This window comes from Mya arenaria, chromosome 8 (assembly GCF_026914265.1).
Source record: "Mya arenaria isolate MELC-2E11 chromosome 8, ASM2691426v1".
In the NCBI taxonomy this organism is placed as follows: domain Eukaryota; kingdom Metazoa; phylum Mollusca; class Bivalvia; order Myida; family Myidae; genus Mya; species Mya arenaria.
In genome coordinates, this window is record NC_069129.1 from 51,211,785 (window position 1) to 51,228,738 (window position 16,954).

General features: G+C 36.2%; 1 protein-coding gene across 1 annotated transcript; it reads left to right on the forward strand.

Annotated features, from left to right (window-relative positions):
- Nucleotides 1–5,574: 5,574 nt before the first annotated feature.
- On the forward strand, nt 5,575–8,816 carry LOC128242260 (fibrinolytic enzyme, isozyme C-like). The gene is made up of 6 exons (XM_052959351.1): nt 5,575–5,618; nt 5,873–6,080; nt 6,402–6,495; nt 6,998–7,163; nt 7,441–7,589; nt 8,606–8,816. Exons 1-6 carry the CDS (start codon nt 5,579–5,581, stop codon nt 8,768–8,770), a joined length of 822 nt encoding a protein of 273 aa, XP_052815311.1. The 5' UTR covers nt 5,575–5,578; the 3' UTR covers nt 8,771–8,816.
- Nucleotides 8,817–16,954: the final 8,138 nt, after the last annotated feature.

Genomic DNA, 16,954 nt, shown 5'->3' on the forward strand with positions numbered 1-16,954 from the left:
TATTAGGCCAGTGACAGTAGTATGCTTTAAAAAATTTAACTCTTAGGTCTCTATATTTTTTTGGCAGACAAGTAGAAAATGATATTCTGATTCTATCTGATTCATGTTGCATAGTGTACATACTCAGTCATTTAATGGCGTGTTGGTATACCTGCCAATCTCAATACCCAATCTGTGAGAGGAAATTCTAAATCTTGCTAAAGCATGTCGGAATTTGTATTCATGAATTACATCTAAATATTTTTCTCGTATAAAAGTGTGCTTAAAAATAGCATACGTTCTTAGTCTAGGCGAATTATTTATCTCAGAATACCAGCTTTGGCAATACGTATCCATTATTCTCCTCTTAATTACTTCTAGTGTGTAAATATCAATAGACTCATTTATCCAAATATCGGAGAAGCCGTACTCGTTCAAAATAGTTTTAACTTGAGAAGCCCAATTTTTATTTTTGTATGTCTTAGTGTCAAAATCGTCCCTTCGTAGAAGTTTATATGTGCGTTTAACGAGACTGTTGTCCTTAAGTGAAATAACCTTATTCCAATATTTAATTAAATTAACTTTTCTGTAAATAGAAAGAGGAACCATTCCTTATTCACCGTACAAAGCACTGAGATTCGTCGATTTTTTAGCTCCCAAAATATAACGCAAAAACCTCACATGAATCATTTCTATATCCGTTGCGGGATTCATTCCCCATATTTCCGAGCAAAAATTCAGAATAGAGCCTACTAAAACATCAAACAATTTTACTTTTTGATGAATAGGTAATTCAACGGTATTAAATATCTGGTATAGCTTAATAAGAGAAAACGATGCGTGCTCTGCAATCATTTTTTGAGACCTGTTGAAATTGCCGTTCTTAAAAAGGTTTATTCCCAAATATTTAAATGAATTAACGACTTCTATAGGTTCATTGTAGATATACAAGTTCACATGCGTGGCCCTCCCGTTTTCGAATATCATAGCTTTAGGTTTTGATACATTTATTTTTAGTCCCCAAGCGTTGCAGTAGGTTTCAACGTCGTGTAACATTTTTCTAAGACTTTCAGGAGATTTAGCAAAGAGCACCATATCGTCGGCATAGAATAGAAGAAAAAGTTTGATATCTTCCAAAGTAATTATTCCGGGTAAATCTGAGTTAATATTGTTAATAAGTCATTAATGAAAAACATTGCCAAAAGAGGCGAACTGGGATCCCCCTGTTTAACACCAAGTCCGGTCGTTTCAAAGAAGGGGGACAACGACGATTGGTATCTGACGCACGATTTGACACAGTTATACATTGCCTGAAGAGCTTTAACAAAGTGGTCGCTTACATGTTCAGTTAACAACTTCTGCCATAGAAAGGTGTGGTCAATTCGGTCAAAAAATTGCTGATAATCAATAAACACACAATATAATTTTTCCTTCCACTCAGAGTCTTCATAATGATCGAATGTAGGATAAATATACAGTCTGAGATTGATTTGCCCTTTTGGAAACCAAATTGATTTTCTGTAAGTTTTTCATTTTGTACAGACCACTTGGTTAACCTGTTAAGTAGGATTTGCGAGTAAATCTTAGCTATTATGTTAATAAGGGTGATACCTCTATAGTTTTTAGCCTCGTTTGCATCTCCTTTTTTGAAAACGGGTGCAATTATACCCCTACCCCACGATGCAGGGTATTCATGATTAAGAAATATATGATTATACAATGATTTCATAAACGGAAGAATTATATCTTTTGACGCTTTAAAGATTTCGGCTGGTATCTGATCAATGCCTGCACATTTATTATTATTTTGGGAAATTATGGCGTTTCTTATTTCCGTTTCATTTATTTCCGTGTCGAGTAATACATCTCGAGCCGTGTTAGAACTGTTAGGGTCTGCGTATCTCGGAGTATTATTTGGATGCGAAACGCCGTCGCCGGCCAAGTTTTTGAAATGAGTATACAGGTCATCCAATGTTAAAGTATCCGCATGTACATTCGTTTTGCGAGATCTCCCTTTTATTTTTTTCCAGAACTGTCTTGGATTTTTTGACGCCAAGTTATTTATCTTTATACCTTCTTCTCTTCGAAATTTCATAAATGCCTTCTTTTTGGTTTTATTATATCTAGAGCGCGCTGCAATAAAGTTTGTTCTATTATCGTCAGTCTTATTTCTATTATATATATTCCTCCGACGCTTAAATTCTCGTTTGTCATCAAAACATTCCTTATTAAACCAATCTTTGTTTGATTGTTTATATGTACTTTTAGATTTTCCCACGGTCTTGCCAATTATCGTGTCCGCGGTAGTAAACAATAGATCAGAGAATTCATTTACTACGCTCTCTACCGGCTCAGTGTGCAATGACGCGGAAAGGTGCAATAATACGTCACTCTTACTCATGAGTTGACCTTGAAATAACGGGATCTTCTCATTGTCAAATATAATTTTGGACTCTCCCTTTTTAGGGGGGATCTCACTTGTAGTTGCATCGTTATCATCGTTTGTATTTATACTTAACGCGAAAGAAATACAGGCATGATCAGAAAACTCGTTAAATTCATTAACAGTGAATTTGTCAATAAAATCAAATGTATCGTATTTAAGTAGCAAATAGTCTACAACACTGGTACCCCTACTAGAGCAGAAGGTAAAATCGCCAACATTTTTATCATTACCTAGTCTGCCATTTGCTATTAATAATCCTGTGGCCTGACACAAGTTAATCAAATTTCGCCCACTAAAGTCAATAACTTTGTCTTTACTGGCCCTATTTACCGAAATATCGTTAAATTCTCTAATAAAAGGTTGATTTTCATCTAAATATTTATCATATATAATAAAATCTATATTATCTGCGGTACGACTATTAAAATCGCCCGTGCAAAAAGTATAGCCAAGATTATCATATTTAACAATATCTGATTCTAAGGTTTCAAAGAAATCAAATTCATTCAAGTTATTTGCAGTAAACGATTTTGAATTACTTACTGGTGGTCTATATGCATGACATACATAAACATCATTATTGTGCATGAAGATAGAATGATCCAACTTTACCCAAATAAGTCCATTTTCATTTTTGTCAATCACTGAAATATAGTCCTTTAGAAAGCTTTTATAATACAACGAAATTCCACCACTATATCGTCCTGAACGTTTTGAGTTTTTACGTCCGAAAATATGCTCGCAACAGTAATCACTTATATCTAAATTGAGAGTGTTTGTTGATGATATCCAAGTTTCACTAAGAAAGATAATGTCATAACATTGGATTAACTTTATAAAATCACTATCAGCTAACTTGCGTTTTAGTCCATGAATGTTCCAGGATGCTATATTTATGGAATACTCCTGGTGACGTCCCTAGCGGTCTCCTTCGGGTTGTGGTGCATACGGGCGGCCGTTGATGTACAGCGTCTTACCGACGAACTTCACCTCCTTCCCGGCGTCCTTGGCAGCGCGCATGGCGTCGTAGAGCGGCTTCCTGGCGTCACGGACATCCTTGGGGAGTTGCGGACCGATCCCGATATTCCCGTCCTTAAGTTTTTGCTTAATAGTAGGGTCCAAAGAGGCGGAACGAACGCGCTCCCGATCCTGACCGTTATGAAATCTCGCAATGAGGGGGCGTGGCTTGGCAGCGTTGCCCTGGCCGCGCCGGGCCGGGCGGTATGCGGCGTCAAGTTTGAACTCGTCCGGGATGTCCAATTATGTGGAAATGACCCCATGTATAGATTTGGAACAGTTCTCCTGCGTGCCGGGCTGTACCTCGGGGACACCATAAAACACCAAATTATCGCGCATGGCCTTTATCTCAAGCTCTCAAGATTGAACAACCATAGTATTTACGAAACGAACTTATTTTGTGAGTTTTAGCAACATATCTTTCAATGGGTATTTCTCAGTTACCCTGTATTAGTGCAACAAATAAACACTAATGAAAATATTTAATTGTATCTAGCATAACGGCTACACAAATGAACCAGTTGTTTAAAATGACATTTTTCACTTTATTATAATCATTCTAACAATGATAGGAACGCTACTTAATCGTATCATTAATGCTGTGACTTACATAAACATGGCATTTTTGAAGAAATAGTATTCATTATTTATGTAAGGTGAATAACCATCAAACGAATCAAATGTGATTTGTAACTTTTTAAATTATAGTAATAAGTCAAAGAACGAAACTGACATGATGTCGGTTTTGGAGTAATTCTGCTTGCACTAAAGGCTTCGAGGGCTGTGTGAAAATTACATGTGTTCATCGGGGTGATTTATGATTTGTGCAGTGGAAACTCACTAAACCGGATCTCCACAAAACCGGAATCCTCGGGATACCGGACTTTTTTCATAGTTCCGGTTTTCCCCTTCTATTTTCAATGTAAAATAATCCCTACAAAACCGCAACCTCGGAATTCCGGATACCGGACAAAAAATCGAGAAAATTTGTTAGTTGTCAACGTAATTTTACCTCACATAACCGGACGTGTATTTGTTCAAACATGTCAAAATGATTTTGTGTATTAGGAATTCGCGAATCGCGTGTCACTTTGTCACTTTGTTTTGACAGCCGGTGCGTCGTTAAATATTGCACCTGTGATGTTGTGTTAACTCGATAATCAATAATGATGATTGCGCTGTGGATTGACTGCCACGCGATAATCAAACGATAATTAAACTTGTAAAAAGAACATTGATTGAAACATTAATTTGTTTGTTGCAGAAAATTAAGAACTAGAAACGGTTATTAAGTGATCATTTTGGAGGGTTGTTTTATCTAAAGACTTCTATGATTGAATCAAATTAGAGCGGTGCGTTAATTAAACTATCAAACATACTTAACAAGCATTAAATTACGCGAGTTGTTTTATTTTAAGACTTGGAAAAAAAGAAGATTATAAAAACGCAGAAATGTTTAATAATGTTTATCACTTTTGCATGTGCTTTAATCATGTCTCAACCTCCGTCTAAACGTAAAGGTTAACTCAGTTAATATTTTGAGTAAACTTACTCCGTACATCAAATCCTCACTAAACAGGAATCCTCACTAAACCGGAAATTTTGCCCAGTCCGAACCTTGTCCGGTTTAGTGAGTTTCCACTGTACAAACATTTTTTTCAGTGGTTTATAATACTGCGCCTTGTTCGTATTTAACGGTTGTTCTTGTTATTGCTATCGCCACATTTTAGTCTACTAACTAAAATTAAAAGAAATGTATCTGGTTAATTAAGTCGTGACCGATAAACCATTACTCAGGTTTACAATAAGTCAAACAAAAACACCAATGTGATCGTTTCGTTTGATTTTGTCTCTTATCGTGACTTTTTTTTATTATTATTGCTTTATTTCTTTTGTTAAACGTCATAAATATTCTTTGAAGGGATCCTTTAAAACTGGCAATGGCCATATAACGGTTTAAATTCCATACACGGTCGTTCAAGGGCCATATATCAGCCATATCCATGTCCACTCATGACGCTTGACTACTGTCCAGCTGTCCTGTTTCCGACCGCCACTTAACACGCGACCGTCACCGACAGGGTATAAAAGTTCCGACCCGCTGGTAAGCATCATGTATTTGGACTTCTTGTGACCATGGCTGTTCTAAAACTGACTGTCTTCGCTGTACTGTTTGGTGAGGTTTTTGTTTCATTTCAGGTTTTATCCAAGATTTGATAAATCGGTTGTGATAAACCGCGTATAGAAGATTTTAAAGATAAACAATTACATTTTTATATTTTAAGTTATTATATGTGTTGTATAAGGAATAAATCTATCTCGCCTTATTTAATATATTTTATTAAGCCAAATTCTAACAAGATTGTATTCGTATTTTGGGTATCAGTTAAAGCGCACTGGTTGTTATATTTCTTTGTCCACCCCTTACAGGAGCGGCGCTGGGTTCCACTCTGTATGTGAGCCGCCCTCTCTCCAAAGACGGTCCGTCGGGCGGATCGCGGATAATCAACGGGATGGAGGCTACCCCGGGAGAGTTCCCACACCAGGTTACACTCCTGAATAACGGCTACCACTCGTGTGGTGGATCCGTCATTGCCAACGACTGGGTCCTCACCGCCGCCCATTGCGTCGACGGACAGTGAGTAGAGTTGACTAACATCATCATTTTAAGTAAATTGTCCAAATCATTTGTTTTAAATACATTTTAGTAATAATAATATGCACCAGTTTAAGGAAGTTATATCATTTTGTTTCTTTATGAGAAGCAAAGGTGTAGAAATAGAGGTGGGGGGGGGGAAACGTGCGGGATGTAATGATCGAAGAATTATTGGCAATATCTTATATCTAATCATTAAATAAAGTTTGCCATTGTTTTTGATTGAAAAGCCAAAAGCAAAGCGGCGGAACTATAGGAAATCGAAAAAAAAAACAATGTCATGACTACCTGCGTTTATTCCAGGGCTTTGTCCTCCCTGGCCGTTGTGGTGGACCTACACGACTTCAGCAACCCCGGCAGTAGCTACATCTGGTTCGATATTGCACAGATCATTATGGTAAGAGATACGTGTTCTAATCAAACGGAAATCTGAACCTTGAATTATTGAAGCCTGTGTTTGAGTCATGCAATGTTTTTGTTTTTCAACTTGACATGAATGCGCTCGTAGTGTGTTCACTCATCGTAATATTGGCACACTTTGTTCTTTTATCGTAGCTATGGTTCAATTTGTTTTCGCATTGTTATAATGGTACACTTCCGTAAAATCTGTTCTCTCATCGTAGTATTGGTACAACTTGTTCTCTCATATTAATATTGGTACAATTTGTTTTCGAATCGTAATAATGTTACATTTTGTTTTTTTCATCGTATTATTTGCTTCGCATTTTGTTTTCGCATCGCAATAATGGTACACTTTGTTCCGCCATTGTGTCTTTGGACAATTTTACTGAGTCTCCGTTTTAAAATACATACTATTTAAAAGCTAGTGAAATCTCATTAGCAACGCATGTTTCAATCGTAAATTGCGACCAGACATTTTTTTAACCGTTTTCTTCTAGCATAACAGTTACAACAAGGGGCCCGGTGGTTTCCCTAACGACATGGCTCTGCTGCGTCTGTCCAGATCCACACAGCCGGATATCACGAAAAACATCATCGAGTTGGCACCGGGAGGGACGTCGTTCGCCGGCGAGAGATGCACCATTTCCGGCTGGGGAACCACAGGTATAAACGCATTGAGTCTCCTTCGGGCTTGAGACGTTAATTTATTATACAAATTTATTTTATACTAGCCGTCTGAATTTGAATTTACGTGTTAAAAAAGTAATTTGATATACCATCATTAAAAGCTATTTTTTTGCTTGAGTATATGATATTAAAACTAATTTACGTTCGAGCAGTGGTAACTATAAAAAAAATCATTCACTTCAATGTATAGTGTACTACAAGCATTTGTATTCGAAGCATTTGATTAAACGAGTAAGCTTTCTGCTTTCCGTAGAAACCGGAACCGGCGCGTCCATTCTGATGAAAACTGACGTCAACGTCCTCACGAAGGCGCAGTGCACTGTATACTGGGGCTCAAGCATCCTCGACCAGCACGTGTGCATCTGGGGTCAGGACACCGCTCAGGGATCTGGCTCGTGCAACGTAAGCTTTCCTTAAATTCCACCGGATGAAACATCATATAGGCGCAGTTGTTCTTGTAGCAACACTCTCTAAGACAAAGTCATGAATCGGGTAACCGGGATGTTTTCCCCTTTTTAATATATAGCTAAATTGTTTCATCTGTATTTTTTTTTCTCGCTGGAGATTCCATTTAGCTGGCTTACTAGTCAGCAGTGTCCAAATTATATAAATATCAGATCCCATGGGGGAATCATTTAATGTAAACCATTTCAGTGATGTCAACTGCGACGTCAGTGGCTGATCTAGCGGGGAGAGAGGTAGGGCACAAGGGCCCGTGCGCCCCCCCCAAAAAAAAGGGCCGGCAAATGAACCCTTAAAACATCTAATTCAACCTTAAAGTTGCATTTTTACTGATACGATTGTTTTTATATATCGGAAAGGATGAATAAATATCGAAAACAATGGTTCTTATGAAGGATACCATGTTTTACTTTATAGAAAGGTGTGGAAAACATGATATTTATACCTTACGAGACGGTTGTGGAACAGTGCTAATATTTTAGGGCCCACCAGTCATTTAATATCTGTGTGTTTTCTGCTATTAAATACACGGATAAATTCGTGTTATCAGTAATTAATACTTTTCATAAATGCATTATTAAGTAAGTAGTTAAAGGTTTCTCCCTCAATATCTATGTTTGATATACATGTTTATGTATTGATTTTAATCACGAGTATCACCTTAAATCGATACCTTGACAATTTAAACGCTGATATAAACGGATATTCAACATTATTACATACGCCCAGGCGCTTGATAAAGCAAGAAATTTATTTTTAAACTGCACGCGTGGGTAGTATAAAAACATCACAAACTGACTATAGGTAATTTCATTAAATCAAAGTCAAGTGAGATTCAATAGTTTATTATAACAACTACCCAAGTGTTTTTCAAACACAAAAGGTTAACAGTGAGCTTCTTATGATATTACTCTGATTATAATCACTAATGGTATGTAATGATATACTTCTTGTAGGGGGACAGCGGCGGCCCGCTCGTCTGCCGGGGTTTCCTGGCCGGTGTCACATCATGGGGACGCAGTGGTTGTCACGACAACGGTTTCGTCACATCCCCCAGCGTCTACGCGAGCGTTAGCTACTTCCGGTCCTGGGTAAACAGCAACTGCGGCGGCTGCCTCTAGATGTGTTCTTGTATTTTATTATTTGAAATAAAACTCTACGCATTCACCTCTGTTGTTTTGAACCTGTAAACGAAGTGAATAGTAGCAGACTTATAGCTGCAGCCTTTGTATCTTATTCGATATTCTTTTTAAGATGTCAAACGCTTACAACGTTTCATATAAGTAAACATATCTCTGACGGTCATCTTGTATGGCTGACATGGTTATCTTGTATGGTTAACAAATGTATCTTGTATGATTTAACATCGGTACTCCATCGCTCTTTGTTCCGTTTTCTGGTTTACTAGTACTTGTGTCCACTTGAGAAGCCATGTGAAGCGGGAGGCGGATAAATACCATCCTCCCAAATACCTCCCGCTCATTTTTGTATAGGTGGACATAATCCCTACATCAATTTTGTACTCATACTAAAATCAGTGGGAGGGGTTTTGTCCGGGGGGATTTTGTCCTACGCACGACAGCTACCCCTGTAGGATCGAACCCACAACCTCTTGGGTGACAGGCGGACATCAGTACCACTAGACAACGCTCACCCACTTATGCCTAATATTACGAAACAGATCTAAAGTTGTGTGTTCAATTGTTTGTAATATTTCTTCGCATAGATTCTGTTTTAAGCTATTATTGTTTTGACGATTATTTTGTATCATTAACTTTTGAATGTCTCTGCGATCACTTAGCGGTATTCAACTGACTTCATTCCAAAGTTAATGATTTGAAACTGTTCGTGTTAAACTGGTTACAACTCTACCTTCTTCACACTGCATTTTTACTAAACATTTTTTCAATTAAACCGTACGAAGCAAAGGACGAATGAACATGATATATTATTATATAAAATTTACATCCTCAGGAACCCAAGCCATGAAAGTTGCTGCTGCTGTTTTGTGATGATATTGTTATAAATGACACGCCGTGACAAAATATTCTATTTCTACCAATTTTGAATTGGCATACAATTTCCACCTCCAATAATACTGATGATGATGATGATGATGAAAAAATGTTGGCTTTATTTAATTTGATACAAAAATGTTGAAGTTTAAATTGTAACATTAAATGTGATTGTACTTGTTAACTGGATCAATACCTGTGACCTTAAAGTGACACGTGCTGTAAAAACAATGGTGATAGGGGCCCATCTCTGTCGATTAAGGGCCTACCTCTGTCAGTTAAGGGGCCATCAGCCCCAGGTGTGAATGGGTAATGTTGTCAATTAACTACCTGCCAATTAGGGCCTATGTCACACATTGCGCCACTAATCTGACACTTTGCCATATTTCGGATGATGGCCTTTGAAAGTGTAAAAGAACATTTTCATTGGTTTAGCGGTAGAATGCAATTTTGAATATTTTTTGGTCACTTATTATTAATACATTTAAATGTTTTGTTTAAATCATTCAATCAACAGTTTTGACTGTGACCTTTTCTGTGTTTCCAGCACCGGAATTACGTTTAAAAGACAAGGTGAATTGTAAGTTACAATTATTATTATAAGGATTATTGATTATCATTGTTATTGATGTTTTAGTCATTAATGTCATTATTATTATTTTTATATTAATATTTAAACTGATTTTATTCAAATCGTATCTTTTGTTGCTTAGAAATGATCTGTTGGTAATAGCAAAGTTGAGTCAATAAGCATATTTAACTTCTTACGCTTTTGCAAGAGCCACTAAGAGCTTTTAAGACCATTATTAAAACAGCGACTAAGAGCTACTCAGAAGTTTTGCAAGAGCTGCTAATGTTTTTTTAAAAGAACCAAGAGCTGTTCATAGAGCTTCTAGCACTAAATTGAAGACAGGCTGTTTTATATGGTCCCTAATTTTGTTAGAATTTGACTGCCATGAATGAGATTATAACAGCTACTCATAACTACTAAACGCAGTAATTGAACACATTTTGAGGAAATTTAATAATTATTAAGGGAGGGAACTCTTTCTCAGCGCCGAATGTTTGATTGTCCGCCCTTCTTTATTTTGGCGCCTTTCTCACTTGTTCTCTAGTTTAATCCGGTTCGGACGTGTGTTTTCTATATTTTATTTATATTTGAAGTTATTTTTTCATATGAAAAACAGTAATGGAAAGACAAAGACTGATATAGTTCACTAGGAGCTATTGTTAGAATTTGACCACATTTTCTACACAATTTCATCTTTACAAAATAAGTTGGACAAATGTAATATCTATTATATACTGCGTATATACACGTCAGGAAAATATAGTTTGTACAATGATTTTTCTTCAACCAGAAAGGACATACATGTAGTAGCAATTAGCCATTTATTATTTCTTGTAAGGTTTATATTTGTGTGTTGGTCCCTTAGTGTGTGTATACTACGTGATAAATCACCTCATAGATGCTACGTCGGAAGGCAATATTTTGTTTCAAATGAATAGTTTAATAACTTATTTATTAAATATAACAATTTATTTAAATGATACAAGGCGCAATCTACGCCGCTTACAGAGGGCCGCCTTCGGTCTTTTACTCTATTCTGATTTAAAGTTTCATGGATATCTATTTAATTATGCCATCAAAATAATTTAGATATTGCCATACGTTATTTCATTACATTATTATACTTAAAAGTGCGAATTTGCCCTTACGACAGCGGCTTCTAAGCCACGCCCCCTGATATCAAGGGAGCGAACTCTGTCTATGTCCGTCAAACAAACGAGGAAGTAATGGCGTATCGTGTCGTTTCGCTTTCCGATATTCCTGACAAATTATCATTAATGTGAAATTACAATGCGAAAAATAGAAGTCAAAGGAATTTGTAACTGGCTGCTACATCGGAAGGCTCGATATATCTTTAGAAAATGACAACACCTTTTTACCATAATACTTAAAAAGGCGAGGAATTGCCAGCGCATGTATATGACGGACTCTGGTCAGTTTGACGGACAAAATGGCGGATAGCAACACGGCTTATCAGCCCTACATTCTGATTGGCTGATAGGACCTGTCAATCAAATCCTGTCGTAAGGTCAATTATCTCTTAGTAGTAGTTAAACGTTCTTAGTAGTTAGCACGCTGCAGACGACAATGTTAATTCACGACATGAATCGGATGTTATCAAACTGTTTTGTGTGTTCATTTTCGTTTCCATTCTGAAATCGAAAGTAGAATACTTTAAAAAGAAGAGGGATTTTCGATTCCGTATATGCTGCAACCACTTTATGGATCCAACTCCGATCACTACCATTAACAATCGTTGATTTCCTGTAGGCTTTTAGCCCCAATATCACAAAATACTGTTAAGACTAAATCTCTATCGTATCTCGAAAAACTGCATACCATACACGTAATTAAAATTTAAAATCTTTCTCTTTTTAAAAAGTAGATTCTCGTTAGTTAGGTTGATAAAAAACGGTGGTCAATATACTTTATTATACTTCATTTTTTAATAATTACTCATGTACATTCTTTAGAATTATTCTAAGGCATATTAAGCCATGGGGCTTATCAACAAAACATATACAAGGATGCTCTTTTAAAATGAAAGAAGTTTCTATAACTTTGAATCATGCAGCACTCTCAGTGAAACTCTCATACATACACATGAATAACAAAGTACATCAATTTTGATTGATAAACCTTTACCTACTAACAAAATAATGATTCTGATAACAAGGTTGTAAAAGTTGTTGACGTGTATTTATAAGCGGAATGCGCAAAAATATTAAATGATTGGTGAATGCTAAAAAAAATACTGTGGTCAACTATCGTCTCATGGGGTAGAACTATCCTGTTTATGCTCATTTCGTTCAAATTAAACTTGGTATTCTTCATCAGAACCATTGTTTTCGACATTCATTCATCCTTCTTGGAATATTAAAACAATGGTAATGGTTGTGGTTTAGCGCAGTGGTTAGCCCACTCGCTTCTCACCTAGGCGACCCGGGTTCGATTCCCGGCCTGTGCGCATGTGAGTTTGGTTTGTGGTCACCAAGCTGGACAAGTAGGTTTTCTCCGGTTTCCCCCACAACACAAGACCACACTCTCGCGTAACATCGTGCCAACGAGAGTGATTAATATAATGTTGTAATAACTTGTTTCACAATCGTTGTAAAATAGATATGTTTAAACTAAAACAATGGTAATAATTGTGAAATATATCTCTTTTTAAAAGTAAATTCTCTTGTAAATTATGTTGATGAAGAATGGCGATAAATATACCTTATTACACTTCATTATTTTTTAAATAATAACTCAAGTACATTATATAGAATTATTTTCTAAAGAATATTAAGCAATGGTTTCTTATCAACAAAATATAAACTAGAATGCTCTTTTGAAAAGAAATATTTTTTTTTATAAATTGAGTTGAGATTGAAAAATGACTCGTGTATTTTCGTGATTTTGTGACATCCTTTAACGAAAACAAAATTCTCCGGCGACTTATATGCCCTCCTATCGTCAGAAGTCATTGCACTTTTTTCAGTATTTTCGTTGTAAAAATAAGACGGTGTTTTTTTTGCTTTTTTTGTGCTATAAGACATGAAAAACCTAAAATTTTGGCAACCATTTACAGATTATACTGTATATTTATCGATCATTTATTCAAAACAGTGCTACTGGTAAAATTGCACTTTAAAGTTACAAACTGTTAGTATTTAATTAATAAGTTTCCCCGATAGTTATTTTTATTACCATTCTATTTACCATTACAGTCTGGTATTAAATGTCTGTAAGAATGCATCGCCTCCTTTTGTATACCACTAATCCTTGTGTTTCCTAGTAATAAATATATGACACATCGACATCAGGACTAAATATATAAATATTTTACCATTCATACATACAGGATTAGAGAACAATACCAGGGAACGCTACGTAATATGAATGACATAGACACGTCCATCAGGTTTTGTTATATATATCTGTCTTAAAGGAAAATGCCGACAACAGTATAGAGGGGAATAAAGAGCTTTTATTTACTTACTAACTATAGCTCCAAACTACATATATTTGCGCGCATATCAAATGATAATGATATATAGACTGTTATAATCGCGCAAACAAAAGCATGCACATACAATTATACATACAGTAATTGTATGCATATAATGTTACAAATAAACAATGCATGAAAACAGATATAATACATACGCATGTAAAGAAACGTAATGAGAAAAACATTAAGACAGTGTCCAAATCCAAAAGTTGGGGTAGGTCAGTAGTATAGAGTTAACGAGAGTCAATATTTTTGAATGGCAGTTTGCACGGCCTGAATGCTGGTGCGAACGTGATAAGGTATCTTTGCGAAGCATAAGCCCGTTTAGTGTTTGAAGAGCGCGTTACTGTAGTAAAAGGCAACAGCCTTATCCAGTTCCACCTCCCGTGGACTATTTAAAGAATAATAAAAACCCACTTTTGCCATGTAGTCATAAAGAAGAGTCATACCATTGTATTATGAAGGCGCGAAACATTGTCAGCCAGTGAGTTAAAACGGCCTGAATTATATACAGAATTCGAACTCGAATTCTAAAATTAAATATAGCCATGAGCCAGAAAACGCGCCTAAGATAATCCATCACAGTCGGGTTCCTACACGAACCTTTATTAATAATCATTCATGCTGTAATATTATAACAGTGCACATAAACCAGTTGGTAAGCCGAAACGGAAGTAAAAAGACAATGATAGTTTTGTAGCCTCTTTTCTCCATTAACACTCGCACGGCTTGTGTTATTTTTGTAAATATCTCTGGGGACCGTGAAGCCCCGAATGGAAGTATCAACCTCTGGGGACCGTGAAGCCCCGAATGGAAGTATCAACCTCTGGGGACCGTGAAGCCCCGAATGGAAGTATCAATCTCTGGGGACCGTGAAGCCCCGAATGGAAGTATCAATCTCTGGGGACCGTGAAGCCCCGAATGGAAGTGAGTTTTAGCAACATATCTTTCAATGGGTATTTCTCAGTTACCCTGTATTAGTGCAACAAATAAACACTAATGAAAATATTTAATTGTATCTAGCATAACGGCTACACAAATGAACCAGTTGTTTAAAATGGCATTTTTCACTTTATTATAATCATTCTAACAATGATAGGAACGCTACTTAATCGTATCATTAATGCTGTGACTTACATAAACATGGCATTTTTGAAGAAATAGTATTCATTATTTATGTAAGGTGAATAATTATTGCGCACATGATTGTTTAAATAGTTCAACATTATATGAATACATAGAAACAGACACCAAGAAATAACCATCAAACGAATCAAATGTGATTTGTAACTTTTTAAATCATAGTAATAAGTCAAAGAACGAAACTGACATGATGTCGGTTTTGGAGTAATTCTGCTTGCACTAAAGGCTTCGAGGGCTGTGTGAAAATTACATGTGTTCATCGGGGTGATTTATGATTTGTGCAGTGGAAACTCACTAAACCGGATCTCCACAAAACCGGAATCCTCGGGATACCGGACTTTTTTCATAGTCCCGGTTTTCCCCTTCTATTTTCAATGTAAAATAATCCCTACAAAACCGCAACCTCGGAATTCCGGATACCGGACAAAAAATCGAGAAAATTTGTTAGTTGTCAACGTAATTTTACCTCACATAACCGGACGTGTATTTGTTCAAACATGTCAAAATGATTTTGTGTATTAGGAATTCGCGAATCGCGTGTCACTTTGTCACTCAAACTCCGCGCAGTGTTACTTCCCTTGCAGTACAGTAATCACTGCCACCACAAGATTTTCATCCAAAATTGGATGAAAACTTTTAATGGCATTTTTTTTAATCATATATATTTATTCTTATATCCTTTCTTAAATAATTACTTTACGCCAGTTGATAGGCATAATATGTTTTATAAAAAAATAACAATTAAAAAAACATTCGGAAATGTTCGGTCTTTTTTCAAATTCAAGCCCTACAAAGTCCATATCGTGTTGAAGGATGTACGGAAAAGAAATCTCGGAAATTTTTACCTGATATTGAACTTAGTTTTTGGATGATTTCGTCTTCCGTTGCATTTTTTCCTTTTATGGAATAAAATCGTTTATTTTCTAAACAAATGAAACATGTTGCTGGAATTTCTTTTAAAGGTGTTCCGTCCATTTTGTAAATTGCAATCACGTGCCGTTTCTATCATCACGTGATATTTGTGAAGGCAGTGATTACTGTACTGCAAGGGAAGTAACACTGCGCGGAGTTTGTTTGTCACTTTGTTTTGACAGCCGGTGCGTCGTTAAATATTGCACCTGTGATGTTGTGTTAACTCGATAATCAATAATGATGATTGCGCTGTGGATTGACTGCCACGCGATAATCAAACGATAATTAAACTTGTAAAAATAACATTGATTGAAACATTAATTTGTTTGTTGCAGAAAATTAAGAACTAGAAACGGTTATTAAGTGATCATTTTGGAGGGTTGTTTTATCTAAAGACTTCTATGATTGAATCAAATTAGAGCGGTGCGTTAATTGAACTATCAAACATACTTAACAAGCACTAAATTGGAAAAAAAGATGATTATAAAAACGCAAAAATGTTTAATAATGTTTATCACTTTGCATGTGCTTTAATCATGTCTCAACCTCCGTCTAAACGTAAAGGTTAACTCAGTTAATATTTTGAGTAAACTTACTCCGTACATCAAATCCTCACTAAACAGGAATCCTCACTAAACCGGAAATTTTGCCCAGTCCGAACCTTGTCCGGTTTAGTGAGTTTCCACTGTACAAACATTTTTTTTCAGTGGTTTAAATATACTGCGCCATGTTCGTATTTAACGGTTGTTCTTGTTATTGCTATCGCCACATTTTAGTCTACTAACTAAAATAAAAAAGAAATGTATCTGGTTAATTAAGTCGTTACCGATTAAACATTACTCAGGTTTATAATAAGTCAAACAAAAACACCAATGTGATCGTTTCGTTTGATTTTGTCTCTTATCGTGACTTTTTTTTATTATTATTGCTTTATTTCTTTTGTTAAACGTAATAAATATTCTTTGAAGGGATCCTTTAAAACTGGCAATGGCCATATAACGGTTTAAATTCCATACACGGTTGTTCAAGGGCCATATATCAGCCATATCCATGTCCACTCATGACGCTTGACTACTGTCCAGCTGTCCTGTTTCCGACCGCCACTTGACACGCGACCGTCACCGACAGGGTATAAAAGTTCCGACCCGCTGGTAAGCATCATGTA

Coding starts and splice junctions, on each gene's coding strand:
- LOC128242260 (XM_052959351.1), top strand. CDS start 5,579: ATGGCTGTTCTAAAACTGACTGTCTTCGCTGTACTGTTTG. Junction 5,619..5,872: donor TGTCTTCGCTGTACTGTTTG/GTGAGGTTTTTG, acceptor CACCCCTTACAG/GAGCGGCGCTGGGTTCCACT. Junction 7,164..7,440: donor TTCCGGCTGGGGAACCACAG/GTATAAACGCAT, acceptor TGCTTTCCGTAG/AAACCGGAACCGGCGCGTCC.